This window comes from Amblyomma maculatum, chromosome 1 (genome assembly GCF_055883805.1).
Source record: "Amblyomma maculatum isolate TAMU_Amacu chromosome 1, ASM5588380v1, whole genome shotgun sequence".
Lineage (NCBI taxonomy): Eukaryota > Metazoa > Arthropoda > Arachnida > Ixodida > Ixodidae > Amblyomma > Amblyomma maculatum.
In genome coordinates, this window is record NC_139344.1 from 434,302,620 (window position 1) to 434,322,311 (window position 19,692).

Genomic DNA, 19,692 nt, shown 5'->3' on the forward strand with positions numbered 1-19,692 from the left:
CAAAATTAAGTAAAACCAAGCATGTCCACCGATCGCTGGATGGCTGAAATCCACGATACTACTAGAGGCGGATCAAGAAAATTCTGGAAGCATCAAAGAAAGCAGGAAAGCAGGAACGGATTCAAGATAAAGAGGGAAGTTGTTTAAAGGGTGAATGCAAAGCAACTTAGAACTGACCAATCTAAACTGGGGAGAGAGAGAGAGAGAGTAAACTTTAATTGTTTAACGGAATAGCGTGGGTGGTTTCCTCAGTCCAGGATACCATTGGCCTGGGCTGTCTCCCGGGCCCTGGTGAGCAGGCTGCGCTATTCAGAGAGACCCGTGTAGGCCAGCTCTGCCTCCCACCTCCGCTTGGCTGAGCGCTCGAGCTTTATATTTCTCTAATTGCTCTTTGCAGTTCCATATCATGTGAAGGATGTCCGAGACTTCACCGCATGCAGTGCATGGGTTATTTTTGAATTTTTCGGGCCAGATTTTGTGGTACCTTGCTAGGTTTGGGAATATCCTAGCCTGCATGTTCCGCCAGGTTATTGCCTCCTGTCTGCTGAGGTCTTTGTGCGGTTCTGCGTATCGTTTTCTTTCTAATTTGAAGTATAGTATTAGTTTCCCGTATGTAAGAGGGGTTGAAGGCTCTGGGGCAAAAGGCGGAAAAATATTCCTAAAAGCGCAGCTACAAGAAGATGAAATTTCGATCAAGCTAATTAATGCACTTGGTCCAAGAAGTAAGGAAGCGTTAATTATTAAAAGCTTTGGAAGCAATCATAACGAATAAGCAATTCCGGACAGCTGGCTACAGAGTCAAATGAATTTTATTTATAAAGGGAAAGAAGATAGGATGCACTAAAAATAATACAGGCCGCTTACCGCATAACATCTGTTATATGCAGGTTGGCCACGGAGGCGGTGAAATTAAAGATGCAGTCATGGGTAGAAAGTAAGAGCATACTTGGAGAACTTCAGAACGGCTTTCGAGGCTATTTTGGCTGCATAGCCAGCTAGTGTTCGAGCAAACATAGAAAAAAAAAAAAAAAACTGGCTCGGCACGAAGACTAATTACTTCAGTGAACAAGCGTTAGCATAACATATATAGGTGATGTACAAATATCGTCTTGCCACATAAATGTTCACATATGTGCATGGTTTTGGTGCTTAGAAATCTCGGCGAAGTTGCAGCGAGAATACCGGGAAGTTTTGACTATCTCAAGTTGGAGCTAGTTCTTGCAGCAGTTTCAAATTTTAAGCATTACTTGGCGGCCTATTTTCGGACACAAGCTGTAGCATCAAATACGTTATGGACAGTTTGTGTCCTTCTCATGTATAGCGCGACAAATATTACATTCTGAAGCAACATCACTTGAAAATTTTGAAACATAAGGCCAGTGGATAGTTTTTTTGAATTTAAAACATACTCGCCTCGCTTGCGAACCGCTGGCGGCGCGGCGAAGCGTCATTGGCTGAAAATGCCAGCACCTTTTATCACATAGGCAGCTAGTCAATCCAATCCATACGACAAGTGACGCTGACGCGGCTTTCTGGGCACCGGCCGCCGTAGACCTTATCTTTGTTGCATTGCTCATCTGCCGTGCTACCTTTCTACTCACGGGGCCACCAGCTCCTTTGGCCCATCTCAACAGGTGAGAAGTTTTGAACCTCACGGAGTTACGATTCACTCGTTTGTCAATAGACAAACAATGCCTCCGCGCAAAAACACTGCGCGGCGCGGTCGGCCATGGGGCAAAGGAGAGTCTCCATCAGCGGGTCGTGAGGCGACCGTCGGCAACGGTCGAGCGCAGTCCAGCGCCGCTGAAGACGCGGCCGTCACTACTGCTGCGGAGAAACCATCGCAGCCGGCACGCGACACCGGTGCGCGGGCTGTGAAGCAACCCGCCGCGAAGCAACCCGCCGCGACACGGACTACGCCATCGAAGACCGGCGCCGCCATTACAGGAGCTGGCGCCAAGAAGAACGTAGCCGCTAAAGCGGTGACAAAGGCTGATCCAAAGGGCGACAAAGCGTCGGACGGAGAGGACTTCGAAGCGCTGGTTCTCGACGCGGACGACGACGACGCCGAAGAAGCTGGCACTGAGGCGTGTGCGGCACAGGCGGGGGCCGATCCGAAAGAAGACTGCGCGGACAATGCCGCCGAGGCCGAGAACGGCGAAAATCCTGCCGCGGAGGAAGGAGGCGATGAAGTCGAAGGCGACTATGAAAACGCGGAGAACTTGGACGCCGAGAGGAATGCGGAGATGGGCGAAGAAGCCGGTCAGGCTGCGGAAGATGAAGCGGCCGAGGAGGGCTGGCAGGACGATGGAGCGGATTACGCTGACGGCGAAGAGTACGGCGAGTGCCTGGACGCCGACGTCGTCGATGACGCGGACGGCAACGAGGTGGACGGCGAGGCTGGAGTGGGCCTGGAAGGTGACGCCGCCGAGTCGGATCCGGTCGGTGCTGAGCGTCCTGGCGAAGACGGCCTGGTAGCCACCACGGTTGGAGAAGAGAAAGCGGAAGACGGAGGTGAGAACGGTGTCTGTGCCGATGAACAGCAGCCGGAGGAAGAGGCGACAGCTGCTGAAGGCGAAGGCGAGACGATCGTGCGCGATTTGGCACCGTCCGATCGGGACTTTGTGATGGCCGAAGAGGAAGAGGACAAAGAAGAGGAGACATTGGAGGTTACCCGGCTGTCCGAGTTGTGCCCCGACGTCGAGCTGGACGGTCCCGAGACCATTACGGTGTCGATCCGCGACAGCATACAGCGCTCGGTGCGCCTGTTCATCGAACGGCTCCTGCAAGACGCAAAGGCGACCGGCACGGCGCCTCAAGACTCCGTGGCTTCGGGTCAGGTGAGTTACGGCTTGCCTGAGCCTTGCTTCATGCACTTGTTACCTACTTTTTTGAGAACTGCTCAAGCTGAGCGGCATTTAAAGCATGTTTTGCAAGCCCACCCGTTTAATAAGAGCTGTGGTTATTGAGTGTATGCGTAAAATAACAGTAGACCAGTCAGGCTGTTAGGAGTGGCATGCTGTAATTGCTAGCATTTTTCGTGCATTTGATATACTTTATATTGTACGCAGGACATTAAAAATTCGATTGTGCATGAAAGCCATTAGACACGAAGTGAAAGGGGACAACATTGCCATCAGTCTTTTGCTGCACTATTGTCAGCGAAGAGGCATCTTGGGTACTTCTTTTAAGGTGCACTTTTACAGGTGGCTTGCGTTAATGTCTTAGTGGCTATATTTCAGATGCGAAATGTCGAGGGAACATTCATAGTTTTCTAATTTATCGCAACCTGTGATGGGGTAAGCTCCACCGTAGCCCAGTACAGGGAGTATTCACATGACGGCAGAGCTGACGTACGGTGGCTAGATGAGTACGTGTGCTGACCGGTGTGGCTCACATGTGCCTTTTTTCGTGACGTGTGCCGGCGCCACCAGCCAAAGCATGGTTCGTGACCATTCTTTCCTGCCGTCGCCACGTACGAATCGAAGCGACTTGCTTCCCTCATTTCAATCACAAATGAATATTTAGGAGAGTCTGTATTCCGGGAATTAGAATGAGGCATGAAAAAGTTACAACAGTGAAAGGAGAGCAGAGTTTAAAACAATGTGTTCATTCAGCTCGTTTCTTAATACCATATTTTTCAGGTAAGCAACTCCAAATTCCACTTTGTTACTTCCTTGTTCTCGATATTTTTTCATGAAATGTCCTGCACCATCAAAAGGCCATGTCGGAATATATTATGACAGTGTTGATCGGTTGATCGCAAATAAATAAAAGTAAATGAAAGTACTAGCTTGTTTGAAAAACGAGCAGAGCTGAACTACAGAAAGTGTGGAACGATGATGTTTTTAAGTCAACAAAGTGTCATACAGATGAAAACGAGTGCGTCGTTCAAAGCAGGTGTCATACAGGTGAAAACGAGCCTGTTCAAAGCAGGTGTGTCAACTTCTGATATTTTGTTTTCGTGGCTTGTGGGAGAGGGGGGGGGGGGTTATTTTTCAACGGTGAGATTCCAATTCTATGTTGCGGTACCTTGCATCAATCCTTGCACAGACACGGTGGCTGGTTTTCTGGTGTTCAGTGCTTCAGGAATATTACTTTTACAAAAACGGATCTGTCTGGTTTTTCTACAAGTCAAAAACACGCAATCAGCGGAAACATGAATTGAATCGTGTGACTTGTGGGCCACCTGCAAGCCAACACCGTCAACTGGACATGCATACTTGCGGGACACCTCATACCATTCACGCTCACTTGTGATACTGCCTCGTCTGGCATTGATTGAAGCCACTGCCTCGTCCAGCATTGCTTCATGCAGGTCGTGGATGTCCTTTCTGGCAGCCTCAATTGCTTCTGAGGCAGCCTGTTGAATTTGTCTCTCGTTTAGCGGACACCTTTCTTCACATGTAAACAGGAACGTTGGCAGAACAGAAGCCACAGAATAATTTGCCAATTGCATGACTGTGGAAGGCAAACAATTAACGGTGCCTTCTGTTATAGTGTATTAGAACACACATACTTCTGACTCCTTTCTTGTCCCGTTCGATAAACTGTTTGCACAAAGGGCACTCGCACCCAACGGATTGTGGCTGCAGCCTCCTGTTGGCACTATGAAGAGTGAGCTCCCACCTTTTGAACAATTCCGGATCTCGGGGTATAGCGCACAGAAGTTTTTGGTCCCCGCCTCGTTTTACTTGTAGCCAGATTTGCAGTATGGTGCGTCTTTTTTATGTCTTCATTCCGATTGCTCCTCAGAAAAGAGCAGCACTTGCTTCGCTATGGCGCATGCATACAAACTACAACAGAGGGCAAGCAGACGGCAAAAAAGTTAGCTGTCGTCTGTTTATTGTTTCAGTGCTAGTCCGCAAAAGCGTAAGCTTCTAATAACATTTCGTGTGAGTGGGCCTGTAACAGTGTTACTATTAAACAAGGTTGATGTTAGCAAAACGTGCAACATACTTGCAACAAGTATCACACAATTGCCGGCGAACACCGGGCGGATAACAGAAGAGCCGGTTTTGTCGTCATGAAGCGGAGGCACAAGGAACCATGCTTTGTACCTTGCCGGTCGGCAGACCTACTCGTCTAGCTACCATAGCTGACGTCACTGCGCAACCGAAGCGATTTTTGCGTCCTGTTCTCACTGGTGCAGTTGGTGGCTCAGTTGCTCTCGTGTGTCCGTTTTCTTTGTCACTACCTCATGCTAGCACCGATGTCATGGGAACTAAATAGGAATCACGGATGAGAGATAAAGCTATCTGGAAAGTGTGTACGATGCAGACAAGAGACCATTGCATCAAAAGTGTAACTATGTGGGCAGTAACTATCGACTTCTGGTCGTTGGCACATAAATATGTGCGACATTCATGAACGCTTGTGGTCCGGGCCGGCTTCGTCACAAGGAACCAACTAAAAGCTAGCAGATCAATCGAAGGACAGCTCATTACAAGCAGCTGGTTTAATGATACTTGGCTGAATCAAAAAAGTCCGCATGTGTCGCTGTTACATGCGGGCCGTAAAATACTTCTCTCAGATTTACTGCTGAATCCTAAAAGCTCAAATTTTGAATAGAAATGGCATATCGATTTTTTTCAATGATACCGAAATTGTTTGGGGTACTTATCTGATTGATCGGAAGCCAGATGATTGTATTGTTTCTGGTGGCAACGGAGTAAAAGAAGCCGCGGTTAGGAAATTGACTAGTCGGCTGCTCAGGAGCGCAAAAATAAAATGACACCATTTAGTTAGGCCTGTGAAAGAATAGATAGGTCATTGCAAATCTGTTAAAGAGTGGGATTTTTTATGGGTAATGAAGTTTGCGCTGCAGCTGATTGGTGCCAACTCTTGTCTGCAGGAGGAGGGGAAGCCATCGTATGGCTGCCGTCTCTGCAACGTCCAGATGGACCAGCCCGAAGAGTTTGACTGCCACACGGAGAGCCTGCGTCATAACAAGCGCCTCCGTTGGATGTACTTCATGGGCCTCAACAGTGAGTACTATGCACGCCATGTTGTTACTACCTCTCCTGTCCACACCATGCTTTCATGCCCCCTATTTTCCTGGCTGTCTGCTTCCACTTGGCACAGAAAACTAGCATTGAAACCTGTCAGTGCAAATCTAGCTAACTTGTTGGAGCCAGCATTGACCTAACTTTTTACGTTCATGGGCAAGGTGCTTAATTTTTTTTTTTTTTGGAAACTATGTTTCAAGTTTGCCTCACAAGCCTTCCTAATCTTTGTGGAAGCCAATTGTGCTTTGGGTGATTTTTCATGTGAGGTAACTTTTACTTTCGAATATACATTAAGTGAGGTAGTTTTTGGAGGACGTGATTTGAGGGAGTCTCATAAATGCTCGAGCTGTGTGCAGCACTTTGCAATGGGGTTTCACCTGGTGCAGAGGAGTTGGGACAGTTCAGCTGTCGGGTGTGCCACATCTCGGTGCCCTGCAAGGACCACCTGGTGGGCCACCTGCAGACAGACCGGCACGCATGCCTCAGCAATGCGCTCAACGTGCACCCTTCGTACTCTGAACACCTGCTCGGCCAGCACTTCCCAAAGTGTGAGTGCCACGCATTTTGATTGGGGAAGGGATGCTCGCACATTGAGATTTCAGTGTTGCAAGCCAAACAAGCTCAAAGTCATCTGCATCAACATGGAACACTTCAGTACGGTGCGCCTTCTATCAGTTATCTTTTGTGTTGTGCATAGAAATTAATTGGTTTTATCACTGCATGAAACACCAGCAAGAGCAGCTCCAATTGGCAGGGAGGGCTGCACTTCTTGCTGATATGTCATGGTGTCTGGTATCTCAAGTAGGCTAACCATATCAGCTGCCACTGACAAGTAATACCCTAGTTATGGGGTCAGCTTAACCATGGTTATGCTTGACCGTGATTAGCGAACTGAACCATGGTTAACTGCCAATTGTGGTTTGCTATTGTCACTCAGCTCTCTGCTGTTCCCGGTTACGTTGGCTATTTCCCATTAAGTACAGCAACCAAAGCGACTTGGTAATCTGCGGAACGAAGCTGTATTTACAAATATCTTCTTTACAATGTGGCTTCTGGAGTGCCGTCTGATGATGCAGCACAATGGCTGCGCTTTCTCGACCACCGCATACATAACTGTGGTGCCCCTTCTGCACACCGTATGTGAGAGAATCATCAATACGACGGATTGCTTGCTCCGACTTCAGAGCGTCTAGAATATTTAGCCGTATATCAAGAATGAAGCATCCATGAGGATTGCTGACCAGCTCTGGATTGCCGGTAAGAGCGATAACCACAATATAAGTAAGCTTTAAGCCGAAAGCCTTTAATGACTCATGCTGTCGTGGACAAAGTGTGTCCCGCTTTTGCGGCATTCTGATTGATCAAGGCAGGACGCGTCCCTGCCATCTGCAATGCCACGCTTGACCGCATGCCAAGGAACGCCACGCGACAGAAGCGACAGTGTACCATCCAAACACACTTGCCGGAGAGTGTGTGATAGATACTGCGCATTTCCTTTCCTGTAAACCAATTATAATTATATGTAGCACTGCAACGAATGCCGACAAATGGCTAACGATGGAAGGCAAATTATAGGACAGGAAAGGTACGTTTTCGCCGTTCTCCTCTTAAGAGACATCTAAGAGACCCTGTAATTTTTATTTGCTCAAGCTAGCCGTAGCTGGTGCGTCACGGCCCATCCGCTCTGTGTGTACGCTAGCTGTGCGATTAATGTGTCGCCAAAGTTAACCCTATTGTTCGTTTGCTAGGACGGAATGGGATTCACAATAAGGCAATTTCATCAGCAGGCAATTTATGGTAGCATTGGTCAATTCCGAAGTGTCGTCCGGTGCTGCTTTGAAGCTAAAGAATTTAGGCCTAGCGACAACTAGGGGGTAACGCACCGTGCCGCTGTCCGCCATGCTGAGTGGGCTCTACTGCCGCGATAAATATAACGTAGCTCAGCCAGCTCGCGGCATTCGGTGCTGCAAGCGTTGTGGACTTGTGTACTCTCATGATACAGCTAAGGCCGTACATTTTTATTCCGAAAGCATTACTACGACAGCCAAAGCGAGACCTTGGGTGGCTGCAGCTACGCCGTGAAGATGCGTAGCTACAGTCTCCTCATAAAAATTCAGCCTGCCATGACATTTGAATTCACGTTACCCCTATGTCGCAGGCAGGAGCTGCCAACTCAGGTCACTCCTTTCATATGGGAGGGTGATATCAGAATCAGCCTGCCAGAACCGTTTGCATTCTCGTTACCCCTACAACATGCAGGCACGACCGTATGGATTGGTTGAAGCGTGGCTTTATATGTGGGCTGGTAGCCTACGCTATTGCGTCATACCTTTGAAGTACGAGTTTAAGTGTCCCCAATAATGTAGCATCTTACACTGATATGACATGATAGGGGAATAATGTAGCAGGAAAAAAAAGCTTTTGCCGTTGCTTTTGCAATTCATTTAGGTTTAACCAGAGCTAAACCACAACCAATTTTTTTTTTATATTCTGCTCAGCAACAAGACGCATAAACAATACTGCTGAGACAGGATGAAGTTGCAGTACGCAGTCACTGGGCCGTCAGCCATAACCGAAGATATCGGGCGAAACAGTAGACACTGCCTATTTTATGTGTTGGTCTACAGACATGATATAGTGTGCAAGCGAATACATTGTTGAAGCAGACCAGCTCATATGCTTTGCGCACTTGGGCACCGGCAAGCAGCTTCCATCAACCGACACAGCCATGACCTCGGTTAATGACGCAAACCAAGGTCGCCAAGCTTGGTTCGTGATAGCTGCCATTATTGGGATAACCGTAGTTTGGTCCACCATGTAACGTGAGCTTAAGTGTTGAATTTGGCGCAGCTCAGCTTACCAGCTGCTGTTGTACCAACTTTAGAATAACTGCACTTCGGAGCCTAGTTTTGTGCTGGCCAACTGAGCCTTTCATTGCATTTAAAAATGCCAGTCCCTTTTGTCACTGCACTGCTGAAGGCACACTTTTTATAATCTTCAATGCTGAAGTTGCAACTTGTAGACAAGCATTTCATCCTCGGTTAAAGAACCCCAGGTAGTCGTACTGGAGCAACTGCAACTCATGTCTGAACATTAAGGTGTACGGCTGGTCGGTCTAGAGGGAGCATGTGATGTGCCTGAGAAGAAATCGGTGCAGCCTTTTTTTTTTAAAGACGCTCCAGAGACATGGAACAGAAGATTGCCTCTTGCTCGGGTGTCTTGTATGGGTTTTTTTATAGTGCTCACACTGAGTGGATGAAGGTGGGACTACAGTCAAACCTCGATATAACGAACATGCATATAACGAATTATTGAATATATCGAACTCTTCCAAAATATTTTTGTCAAAACACATGTATTTTTAACTTCCCATAGCGGACGCGGTTCGGCATAAAACGGATATTACAAACTTTGCGACGCCAAGCACTACCTCATTTTAATAGCAGGAGACAGGCTTCGTTGCACTACTTGTGTGTTGTGCGGCGCAGCAAACGTTCAGGACTACCTCGCAGGCGCTGACAGCGCCACAGATGCCACGACAGCATTGGGAGTTGACAGCCAAAGAAATCTATGGCCTCCGAGATCACCCCCGCGCGCCTGTTTGTGCACGCGGAGGTGATCTCGGAGGCCATAAGAAATTGTTCGTATCTCACAATCGCTGACAGTACCGCTTCAGCAGCGGCGGCGGCAGCGGCACGATCGATTGTTGCTTTTGCATTTTTGGTTTTTGCATCTTTCGCGTTTTTTGGTTTTAGTGTTAGCAGCGGCGTGGCCGTCGTAGCGTTCGGCGGAGGCTGCGTCGGTCGTCGTGTCGAGTGTGGTGTGCGTAGTGCTGTGATGGTAGTGAACGTCAAAAAAAAGAGCGGCACTGGCGTTAAAGACCAAGCTCAAGATAAAATCAGGGCCTTCAAGGCAGTTTACAAGAGGAGACTAATTGACACTCTTCTTATGAAGCTTCTTATGAAGCAGGACTTGAAGATCGACTTGCTGGGAGCATTATAGCGGCATGGGACAGCGGCGAAACGATTGCCAACTCCTTTCGGCACGCAGATTTTGTTCCAGCAGAGGCCCGTGCATCAAGTGACGATGGGGACGATTTTGACGAAGCAGTAGCAGAGCTCCGCGATCTCGATGAACCTGGAACGATTTTTGCGTTTTGTTGGTGACATGCCCGCAACAATGATTGTAGAGGACTTTGTAGGCGGCGATGACATCGCGGCGACCACGGCTGTACTGACGGATGCCGAAATCGCTGTGGAAGTTTCTGAACATCCCGCAGGAAGCTCAGGCTGACCCTGTAGACGATGAGAACATTCCGACTTCACAAGAAGCGCTTGCTGCATTGGATTTACTGCACCTCCACTGCAGTGCTATTGAGAGCAGTGGGTTTGCCCATGTTGAGTGTTTGCAAACTGTGGAACAGGGTGTGATACGGAATGCGATCAACACAAATGAGCAGGCCGCGATAACGGAGTTCTTTGCGCATAAATAAATGAATGTGACCCAAGTAGGCACCCTCCGAGTTGCTGTGCCTTCTCTGATTGAATTTTGCTGCTCTTGCATGTATTTTCTACGATATTTTATATTACGAATTATGGATAGAGCGAACTATTTTCCGATTTTTTAACTGTTCGTTATAACGAGGTTTCACTGTAGAAACCAGGGCAGCCTTATTGGATTGCATGTTTTCGTGTGCTTCCAGTAGTTCTTGAGGTCTTGGCCCATAGAGGGTGTTCCACACCCTTTTAGCTGTGGTTTTTCAATGTGTAAAAAAGCACAGCTGTATGAGGGGTCGTTGTTTGCAGCACACTGGGTACTTGTGCGAAGAGGTGGCATTTCATCTGGGGCTTGCAGTTGGAGCCTCAGGGTTGGGATTCGGATAGTCCGCTCTCTATGACACTGGGGGGCGCGAGCAGAGTGGGCAGAAGTGCCATGTCGTTCAAGCGTCGTGTTTCCTTTCAGGTGTAAGTGATGCATTCAGTTTGATCCATAGTGAATGCATAATTGTGGCACTTAGAGACTGCGGATAGTCCTACTAGCCATCTTGTGCAAATACATTGCGACAGGTGCATTTGTTTCCACCCAATGTTGTCACAGGAAAAGGAAGTTGTACTATTTTCTGACATCTTTATTTCTAGTGGAAGGAAATGTTTCTGGAAAACCATGCCTTTCTGAGCATTATAGATGAATAGCGGCTATGCTGTCGAAATTTATGGTAGGACCCATTCCTGAAACAAAGCTTAGTGGCACGTTGCCACCGGAATGAGTGGTTTGAAGTGCTATTAGAGGTGGAATAAGGTGGTGATAGTTTGCGTCACCCACCTATGTGCCGCTAAACATGAGGCCTGCTAGGGCTGAATGGATTGTACTGGGGGCTGGCAGTTCTGGAAATGTGCTGTGCTGGCAGCACTGGGCTCTACCAACTCGGTGATTAGTTGGCTTGTCAAGTTTTGCCAGCTCAATGTCTCCTTAGGTTGGGTGCTTGGGGCACTTCTTGCTGCCAGTGGCCTTGTTTTCATAGGCAGTTCTTTTACGCAGTCATGTTCAGAACAATGGGAAAATTTTGGTGCAGCTTCTATGTAATTGGGGCACTAACCATGATAGATATCGAATTGCTTATTATGCCCCGGCAAAAATTTCTCATCTGGCATATGTTACAGTACAGGTGTTGGGGACCTAAAATGGCCTTTGTGTTTTTCCTCTCAGCTGACACACTGGGCCCAGCAAGGAAAATATTAATTTCAGACCAATACTGTGCTTAGCTAACGAAAGTGTCCCAGACAAATCTGGCTCTATCGTTTACGCTTTTGCTGCCGCTTCCTTCCCTGTCTTGGCTAGACAGCAGAGGAGAGAGTGGAAAAGGAGGTGCACCACAATTTCTTGCAGAATTGGGCAAGCGCCCTGCCGTTTTCGCTGTGGTGCTGGCGAGCCCACGATTGCGCTCTACTGCTGTCAGATGTGTTAGATGATGTCTTGCACGGATTCAGGCAGTGACTCAGCACTGTGGGTCAATATAGAGGCACGAAATCGGCAGTTTTAAAAAATTTCTTGTAGAAAATTAGGTCACCCTTGAGGCCTTGTGCATGGCACGAGTGCTCAGTGGCTTTCCCACTACATAATATGCATATTTGATAGCCAACATAATACGTGCATTTGATAGCTACATTTCGGAACTGCCTTTCGTGGACATATGCTAAACAAGCTGAAGTATATTGTAAGAAGCGGAATGTATCTTTTGCTGGTTGGACGGCACAAAATTTTTCTGGGTGGGCTCGGGGCCACCTTTTGTGTCGGCCGATGGGTGTAGCTCATTTGTGTATATTTTTGTCTTTTTCAGATTTTGTTGGCTCGTTAAGCCCAGAGCGTATGGGATGAGGAGCTCGGTTGTCAGAACCAGTCACATAGCCTTTGCAGCAATTTACACATAGCTCTTGTGTAAATTGTGGGCTGGTTGGACAGCTGATGAAAGTTTGCCGGAACTTGACGCTCTGTCACGGGTGTCATGTCTAAAGATACAGATGTGTCTCGGAGCAGTCAAGCTGCTCTGGCAACAAAAGGTTAAATCTTGGGCAGCGGGGAAGTGCGGACAAGACTCGAGCAGCATAGCCTAACGTTGCTGCTAGGATGTTGCTGGTGTCGAGTTTTTATTCGAGCATCTAGTTAGCTTTCTTAAAAGGTCTTTTCTCTTTAACCGAGAGAGCGGTTTTATTACTGCCGTAGAAACTAAAGGAATGCGTTCTCAAAGTGCGCCCGACAGTGTAGTTCTCAAACTCCGAGAAACCAGGATGCCTTTTGCGTGGCAAATGCAGGTTTCTGTTGAGCGCAACCATACTTAAAGGTTGGCAAGTAGTGTTTGTGTGTAACCTGCTGCTGGGCTGTTTTGTTCAGAAGATGGGTTACACTAGTCCTGTGAGTGGGGCACAAGTGCCTGATTCTGGGGCCCTTTTTCAGAGATGGCAACCCGTCCCATTTCGTGTGAGTGAAATTCGTAGCCCCGCTTGGCCTTGCAGAGTAGGGGCTTGGCCAAGAAAAGTGTTTACTAGCCACGACCATGCAGCGAGCTCTCTTACAGATTTGGGGATAATGGCATTGGGGACTCCTGGGTGGTGATGCCCCCACAACCAGGGTGTGTGGTGCCGCGGATCGAGGGATTTTCGAAAACTGGTTGGGAGTGCCGCGGGATTTGTTTTCCTCTCACCTCCTAAAACTGTCTTGTGACGCAGGGTGCACATCCTCATTGTGCCCGTTTTTGTGCCTTTTGTTCCCCGGGACCTGACTTTATTTTTAAAGCATGAAATGCTGTCCTTCTGTATGAATGTATGCTAAGCTCTGTGAGGACTACCAGTTCGTCGGTCATTCGTGGGACTGTCTCCCATAGCACAATGCGGCTGGTTTCTGCACAAGCCCCAACTTGAGACAAAAGCAGAGCAGTTCACTGACTGGTCAGTGGTATTCTGCTGTGGTCACAGGCTAGCTGGCGGGTGGTTATGGACGGCTTGCTTCACTTATGGAGCGAGAATCAGTGTAACCCAGGCATGATCAGCATTCACTGAAGACTGTGGGTGCCTTTTTGAAGAAGTTGCAGAGGTCAGGGAGTGCACCCCTGGGCATCTTCGTGGTGCAAGGTGCCGTACCTTAGACGTAGCAAGTAATCAGGGCCAGCTTGCTGGACTACCCAACTTTGAAAGCTATGCATTTCATGCTTTAGACCTGCACCTCAAGGGTGGAGAGGTTCCAGCCCCTCTTTTCCAAGATGCACCTTCCTCTTGGGGGGTGTGACCTTACAGTGTTAAAAACCAAACAGAAATGTATCTGGTGGGGGGCTTGCTGCATGGAGGGGAGGACGACAGGGGGGGGGGGGGGGGGGTAGGGGGTAGTAGCTTTGCCAGCGGCACGACCAGCTGCCCAAAAAGCTGTTTATGAGTATCGCAACCGAGAGCCTTGCTCAGAACGGTGCAGGCTACATTACTAGTAATCTAGTAATAAGTAAGGAGAATCTGCTCGCTATAAGCTGGGCAGCACTTCTGACCGCTGTGGGTAGTTAAGGTTCAGTTGGTGCACTGTCTACGCGTACCAATGGCCTGTGGTTTCAAGTATGTGATGCAGAGGTCATCGATGGAGCAGCGTGACTTAGGTAGTAGTCTCCTCAGAAGCCATTGTAGGTGCAGGTGTAGACTACTGGCAAGTAGTTCCGCTGCTAGTAATGCAGGGTGGGGTTAGGTGAGCACTGTCGTGCTTGGGAGTCGCTGTTCTCACGGGCACATTCGCTACTTGTAGGCCTTGGTTGGGGGGTGGGGTGGGTGGGGGAGTCCTGTGTGGCCTCTGCAGAGGAGTCTTCTCTGCCTGCCTGTCGGCAAGAGTGTGCCCGCTCGCCACAGCAGCCTTGCCGCTGCTCCGTCCAGGTGCTCATGGCTTTCGCCACCGCTTTTTCCTTCTGCTCGACAGCCAAGGTCCAATCCTTGCTCCGGTCACAGCAGCAGCAGCAGCCGTCTGCGGGAACTGCAACACAGCCGGGAGCCGCCGTTAAAGGGAAGGTAAAGAATCGCCACTCATGCGCTTTGGGCTGGGCATGGGACCAGGGCTTTGCGACTGGTTGTAGACCCCGCGCCACCTGCCACCGGATGAATGGTTTGGCAGCATGGCCTCCAAAGTGTTTGTACTGCAGTTTGCACTACGCTGTCACTAGGTGTGCTCCCACGGGAGGGGCGACCTAGTGGGTTCCTCTGCACATGCTGTGCATGCTATCATTCAGTCATTTGTTGCCAGCAAATAGTGGGGGCATTATTATTATTTTTTTTTGCTGAATACTGCGGCCGTTTGATCGCATATAATTTCACTTACCTGTTAAGGCTGGGAGCCATGTACTGACTTCGATAATGAAATTTACGGGGGCGTTGTATAGCGTTTTTATTGAGCATCCCTAAAAGAGTTATGCCGCGTTAAAAGCTTGTTTGTGATGTTTAGTTAAGGTACAGTAAACCCCTTGTTAACTTTGCCTGTATCAAAACATTCGTTAAGTCTTAACATTTCCCATGAAGTGTACAGCCACTGGGAATCTGCCCTGTGCTAACTCTGAAGAAGAGCCGTTTGGCAGCGGTTCGTGTGGCCCTCGGGTTGCACTGTGAACCAGTGGGAGGATAGCCTGTGCTGTCATGATGCCGTGCACATTGCTCATTCGTGCTTTGCACTGCATTATACTTTGTCCGCCTCCGCCCTTTGGGGAGTTTCCGAAAATTTGTTTGTTCCCCAGATGACTGGTTGAAAACAGATGTATGTGGGCAATGAAGGCAGGATTCAGTTCCACAGAGCGCCAATGACGCCCGCGAAGTGTAGGTGTCGGGTGCTGCCATCTCTTATAGCATCCTCGATCACTGTGCACTGGGTGCGCCCCAAAACCGGAGCGGTGTCCTGTGCACTGCGGCGGTGGCACCCTGAGAAGGATCAACATCCATACAGCGACGTCTTTCTTTTGGAGCGCGAATTTGAATGTCTGCTGCAGTCTCGCCAAACTCCGTGCCCCACACGCACTGTTGTAAAAAGCAACAATATCACCGGTACGAGGCATCATTCGGCAATGTCTAAGAGAACTGAATGATGTCATGAAAGTGGCTACACAGTCTATTATGATATAGAGTGTACTTTCTGCTATGGCAAATATTACGGAGAATTTTTTGCTACTTCTGTTTCCCGCATGCCAGAACGCACACAATCTTGATTATTCAGAAACAAGAAATGAAAGGGCGTTTTCTTCAGCTGTCTTCTGAGGGCCTCGCTGAGCTTTGCCGATCACATTGTAGCAGATGTTCCTGCTCACCCAGAAATGCTTTTGGAACTGCATGTAAATCACAATTCACGTCTCAAAGGCACATGTCGTACGTTACAAGCTTGACGTGTCTAAGGCTCTGCACACTGCTATGTTAAGCAGGGAATCGTAAACTGCCGCTCGTGATCGTTGGGGTGCCAGATGATAGGCTCGGTGAAAAAACTGGTAGACTTACGGGCATTCACTGTGCTTACACTGTGTGAGGTCGATTTTCATACCGTCTTCGTAACCAGATGATCTTGACAGGAGTTGCGACATCAATTGCGACAACCATCCATAGTATTTTTCTTAATCTCGTCGGTCTGCGTGCAGACGTGAGCACATTGAGCATGGCAAAGCGGCTTTTCTGCAGTGCGCGTCCCGCAGTGCGTGATGGGATTGCACCCCTGCAAACCACGGATTTTCTGGGTGTGTGACGGGGCAACGAAAAACTGCCCCGGCAAGGGGCGCTTATGGTGATCGAGGACAGCGGGTGCACACCAGTGCAGTTGATCGAGGATAGATGGTGCACACCAGGGTGCCCCGGTGCGCACTGGTGTGGGCGATCGAGGATGCTATTACTCGCACCTGTCACTAGCGGGAGCTGCGCTTGTGCAGCTGAAGCTGGCATTCTTTTGTTTTCAAACAAGAGAAGGCAGAGGTGGTCGATGTCCTTCTGGTGTGATTGGCGGAAGCCTGCCAACTTGGCTTGGAGTAAGCACAGGGTGGTACGTCCGTTTGCCAGGGCAGCAACTAACTGAATTAGACAATGGAGCGGGGCTTCAATGCCTCCCATGTCCTCCTTCTGAAGTATAAGTCTGTACTGTGACGACTTCTACTGCATGCGTTGCGTTAACAGTGCGCATCACGCGCCCTTTTTTGGCCACATTCGTTGCTGTGCCGTATCGCTATTTTAGGACTCATTTTGTTAGTATCTATAACCATGTGTCTGTTTCTTTTCTTTCTTTCTTTCTTTATTATTGTTATATATATATATATATATATGTATTTTTTTTTTTTTTTTTTGCTGGGAAGTGTAGGCAGCTTTAACATTTTTACTGTGCACGATCGGTAAACTCAGGATATAGACACTTCGCGAGCGTCAAACTTCTTCAGTCTTCTCTCTACAGCATTGAGATAATGGGTGTTTACTGCATTCTGGGAATTTGTATGGATTGAAGCCTGGTACATGTCGAATACCCGGCAGGGAAGCAGCTTATCACCGCGTGTCATTTACCTCACTGCCACTTTGGCACAAGAGAAACGCATTGATCGAGTGCTACTTATCTTTCTTTACAATATCATTGGATGATGAGGTGAACCAGTAGCCGGCATGGCAACTGCATTCCCCATTTGGTGTCACCTGCATTTTCGTTAATTAAGGTGTTTGTCCGTTAACGTTCTGGTGCAGGCTACTTCATAGCCCTGTTCTGCGTGGCCATCTATGAAGCATTATGGTTTTGTCATCCATAACCGGCCACGGAATGTATTTCACACTGTATCATAAAACCATAACATATTTATAATGGAAGTAGCACGAAGGGGGAGGTGGTTTTGATGGTGTTTTCAGGGGGTAAGTTGATGACAAGTCGGCGTTGCTAAAGGTGATCCAATGAAATGATTAAAGTTACCTTTCAGCGATTCGGAAATGTGGTAAGGCCTCAACCACAGTTTCCTTACTCAAGTATATGTTTAGTTCTTAGCGGGCAATTATTTGATTTCCCAAAGCATGAATTGCATTACTCGGTGTGCTGCCTTTGCCGAGTGGTTGTTTTGACTCTCTTTTGGCTGCCTCCTCTGAAACCAGGAGCAGAAAGTGCAGAAAAGTGCTGAGAAACGCCCGGACAAGGCCAAGGCTAATACAGGTGGGTGTCATTGTGCACTTTCTTTTTTTTTAATTTTGTTTTCGTGCGTGTGCGTATGTGTATGCTGATTCCAATATAAATGCATAACTATCTAATTGTTTGTTTTTTTCTTATGAGCTCTGCTCCTGTGGTTTTGTGACATGAGCCTTTGAGGGGGAGCTAAGACTGAATTCTAGTTGTTCCATTTGCATTGTTTGAAGTGAAACGGGAGGGTTGCGAGTTGTGGAGCTTGCTGAGCCTTTAAATTGCAAGTTTTTTGATGTTGGCAGTTTGAGCAGGAGCGTAAAGAGCACGCAAATCTTCACCGTGCACAGGATCTCTTTTTGCCACATTCGATTGCCCCAGATGAAGATATGAAAAGTCACCACTTTCTGTAGTTGTGACTGCTAGCAGTTATCTTTTGGAAGTAGGGCACTTTGAACAGCGCCCTTACGTATAGTCTCGTACATATGTGCATGCTTTTGTTTGTTTTTATTTGTTTGTTTGTGTACGTTGTGTGTTAGCCTGTCTTAGTGTACTTTTGATGTGTGTGCATTGTGAGTGAAGGCCACGCTTTGAGCATCTAGGTGTAGGAGGGTTATGTTTTTCTTTCCTGTGCACTTGGAGGTAAGGTTTTCGTTGTTTATCACTTTTGTGGTTGTTTCTGCCTTGGGTAATAAGATTAAACCAGCTCGTTTATGCTCATTACATCCGGTAAAGTAAGGCAACTTTCATTTGTCCCGCATAACTGTCATGAACTGTGTTGAACACCTGGCCGAAGCTGTGATTCTTGGGAAGAGGAAGACGCACACGCCTGGTGCTTTGAGAGCACAATGCTCACATGGGGACCGGTTTTGGGGATGCAGGTAGCAACCAGCAGTCACAGGAAAGCGAGCCCTTCCCGAGCCAGGGCTTCATCTACCACTGCGAGCTGTGCCAGGTGATAGCGCACCGCGAGGACCAGATCCAGGAGGTGAGTGAGAGACGCTCTGGGAAACTCACAATGCTAGCAACATGTGCCCGTGAGATTCTGCGGGATATCGGTGAGTTCTATTTAACCTTTACGAAAAGAAACATTACCCATCACTGTGAATCGAACTCCTACCCCTCCGATCACCAGACGAGCGCCTTAACTTAAGCAATTACACCACGCAGGGCACGTGAGAAACATATCTCTCCTTGTCTAGCGTTTCTGTCATCTTCATGGCAACTGCTTTTGGTGGCGTTTCAAACAGAGTGCAGTTCAATGCATGTGCTTAGGCCCGAGTGGCCCAGTGAAGCCGCAGAAATGATCACATCCCCTTGCGCTTCACTGGAACGTCTACAATCGGTGCCATGGGCAGAAGGCTCGTACGGCAGACAAGGTCTGGTTGAGCCGCCGGCTGGAGTGCCAACAGCTAAATATTTCTCGCACTGTGGTCAACTCTGAAACAACCCTATTCACAGGATTGGTGGCTTGTACAGTGTTCATAAATTTGTTTCATTGTATTGACTGTTTTTCTTGATTCTTTCTTTTCTTTTTTTCTTTCTGTACCTGGTAGCACTACAAGGGCAAGAAGCACCGTGCCAAGATGGCCGAGGAACTGGAAAAGCTGTCAAAACAGGATCCCACAAAGAAAGTGAGGGCTCTTCTTCTTTTCTTCGTTAAAAATTTTCAGCCCGTTATAAAAAGAGGGATTTAGCTGACAAATATGGCATTCTTTTCCTGAATTCTTTAGTTGGCAGTCTGCATTAACTGTCAGAAGCTGTTCTGGGTTAATGCCAAAAGGCTGTGAAGATAGCCTCTCACTTTGAAAGTGGTTTGGTTTGTGGGGTTTAACGTCTCAAAGCTACTCAGGCTGTGAGAGCGCTGTATTGGAAAGCTCCAGAAATTTCGACCTGGGGGTCTTTAACATTCACTGACAACGCGCAACAGACGGGCGCCCTGCTTTTCGCCTCCATCGAAAAGTGACCGCCAAGGCCGGGGTTTGATCCCGAATCCTTGGGCACAGTAGCCGAGCGCCATAACCAGTGTGCCACCCTGGTGGGGCACTTTGCA

At 48.2% G+C, this 19,692-nt stretch overlaps 1 protein-coding gene across 1 annotated transcript in view; it reads left to right on the plus strand.

Annotated features, from left to right (window-relative positions):
* Positions 1 to 1,485: 1,485 nt before the first annotated feature.
* The window catches only part of LOC146209432 (uncharacterized), a 39,491-nt gene continuing 21,284 nt past the window's right edge, over positions 1,486 to 19,692 (plus strand). The window contains exons 1-7 of the mRNA XM_084600294.1: positions 1,486 to 2,840; positions 5,855 to 5,987; positions 6,395 to 6,556; positions 14,454 to 14,542; positions 17,618 to 17,675; positions 18,521 to 18,627; positions 19,196 to 19,273. Of these exons, the coding sequence (XP_084456420.1) occupies positions 1,692 to 2,840; positions 5,855 to 5,987; positions 6,395 to 6,556; positions 14,454 to 14,542; positions 17,618 to 17,675; positions 18,521 to 18,627; positions 19,196 to 19,273 (1,776 nt within the window). The 5' untranslated portion in view covers positions 1,486 to 1,691. The remainder of the gene's footprint in view (positions 2,841 to 5,854; positions 5,988 to 6,394; positions 6,557 to 14,453; positions 14,543 to 17,617; positions 17,676 to 18,520; positions 18,628 to 19,195; positions 19,274 to 19,692) is intronic.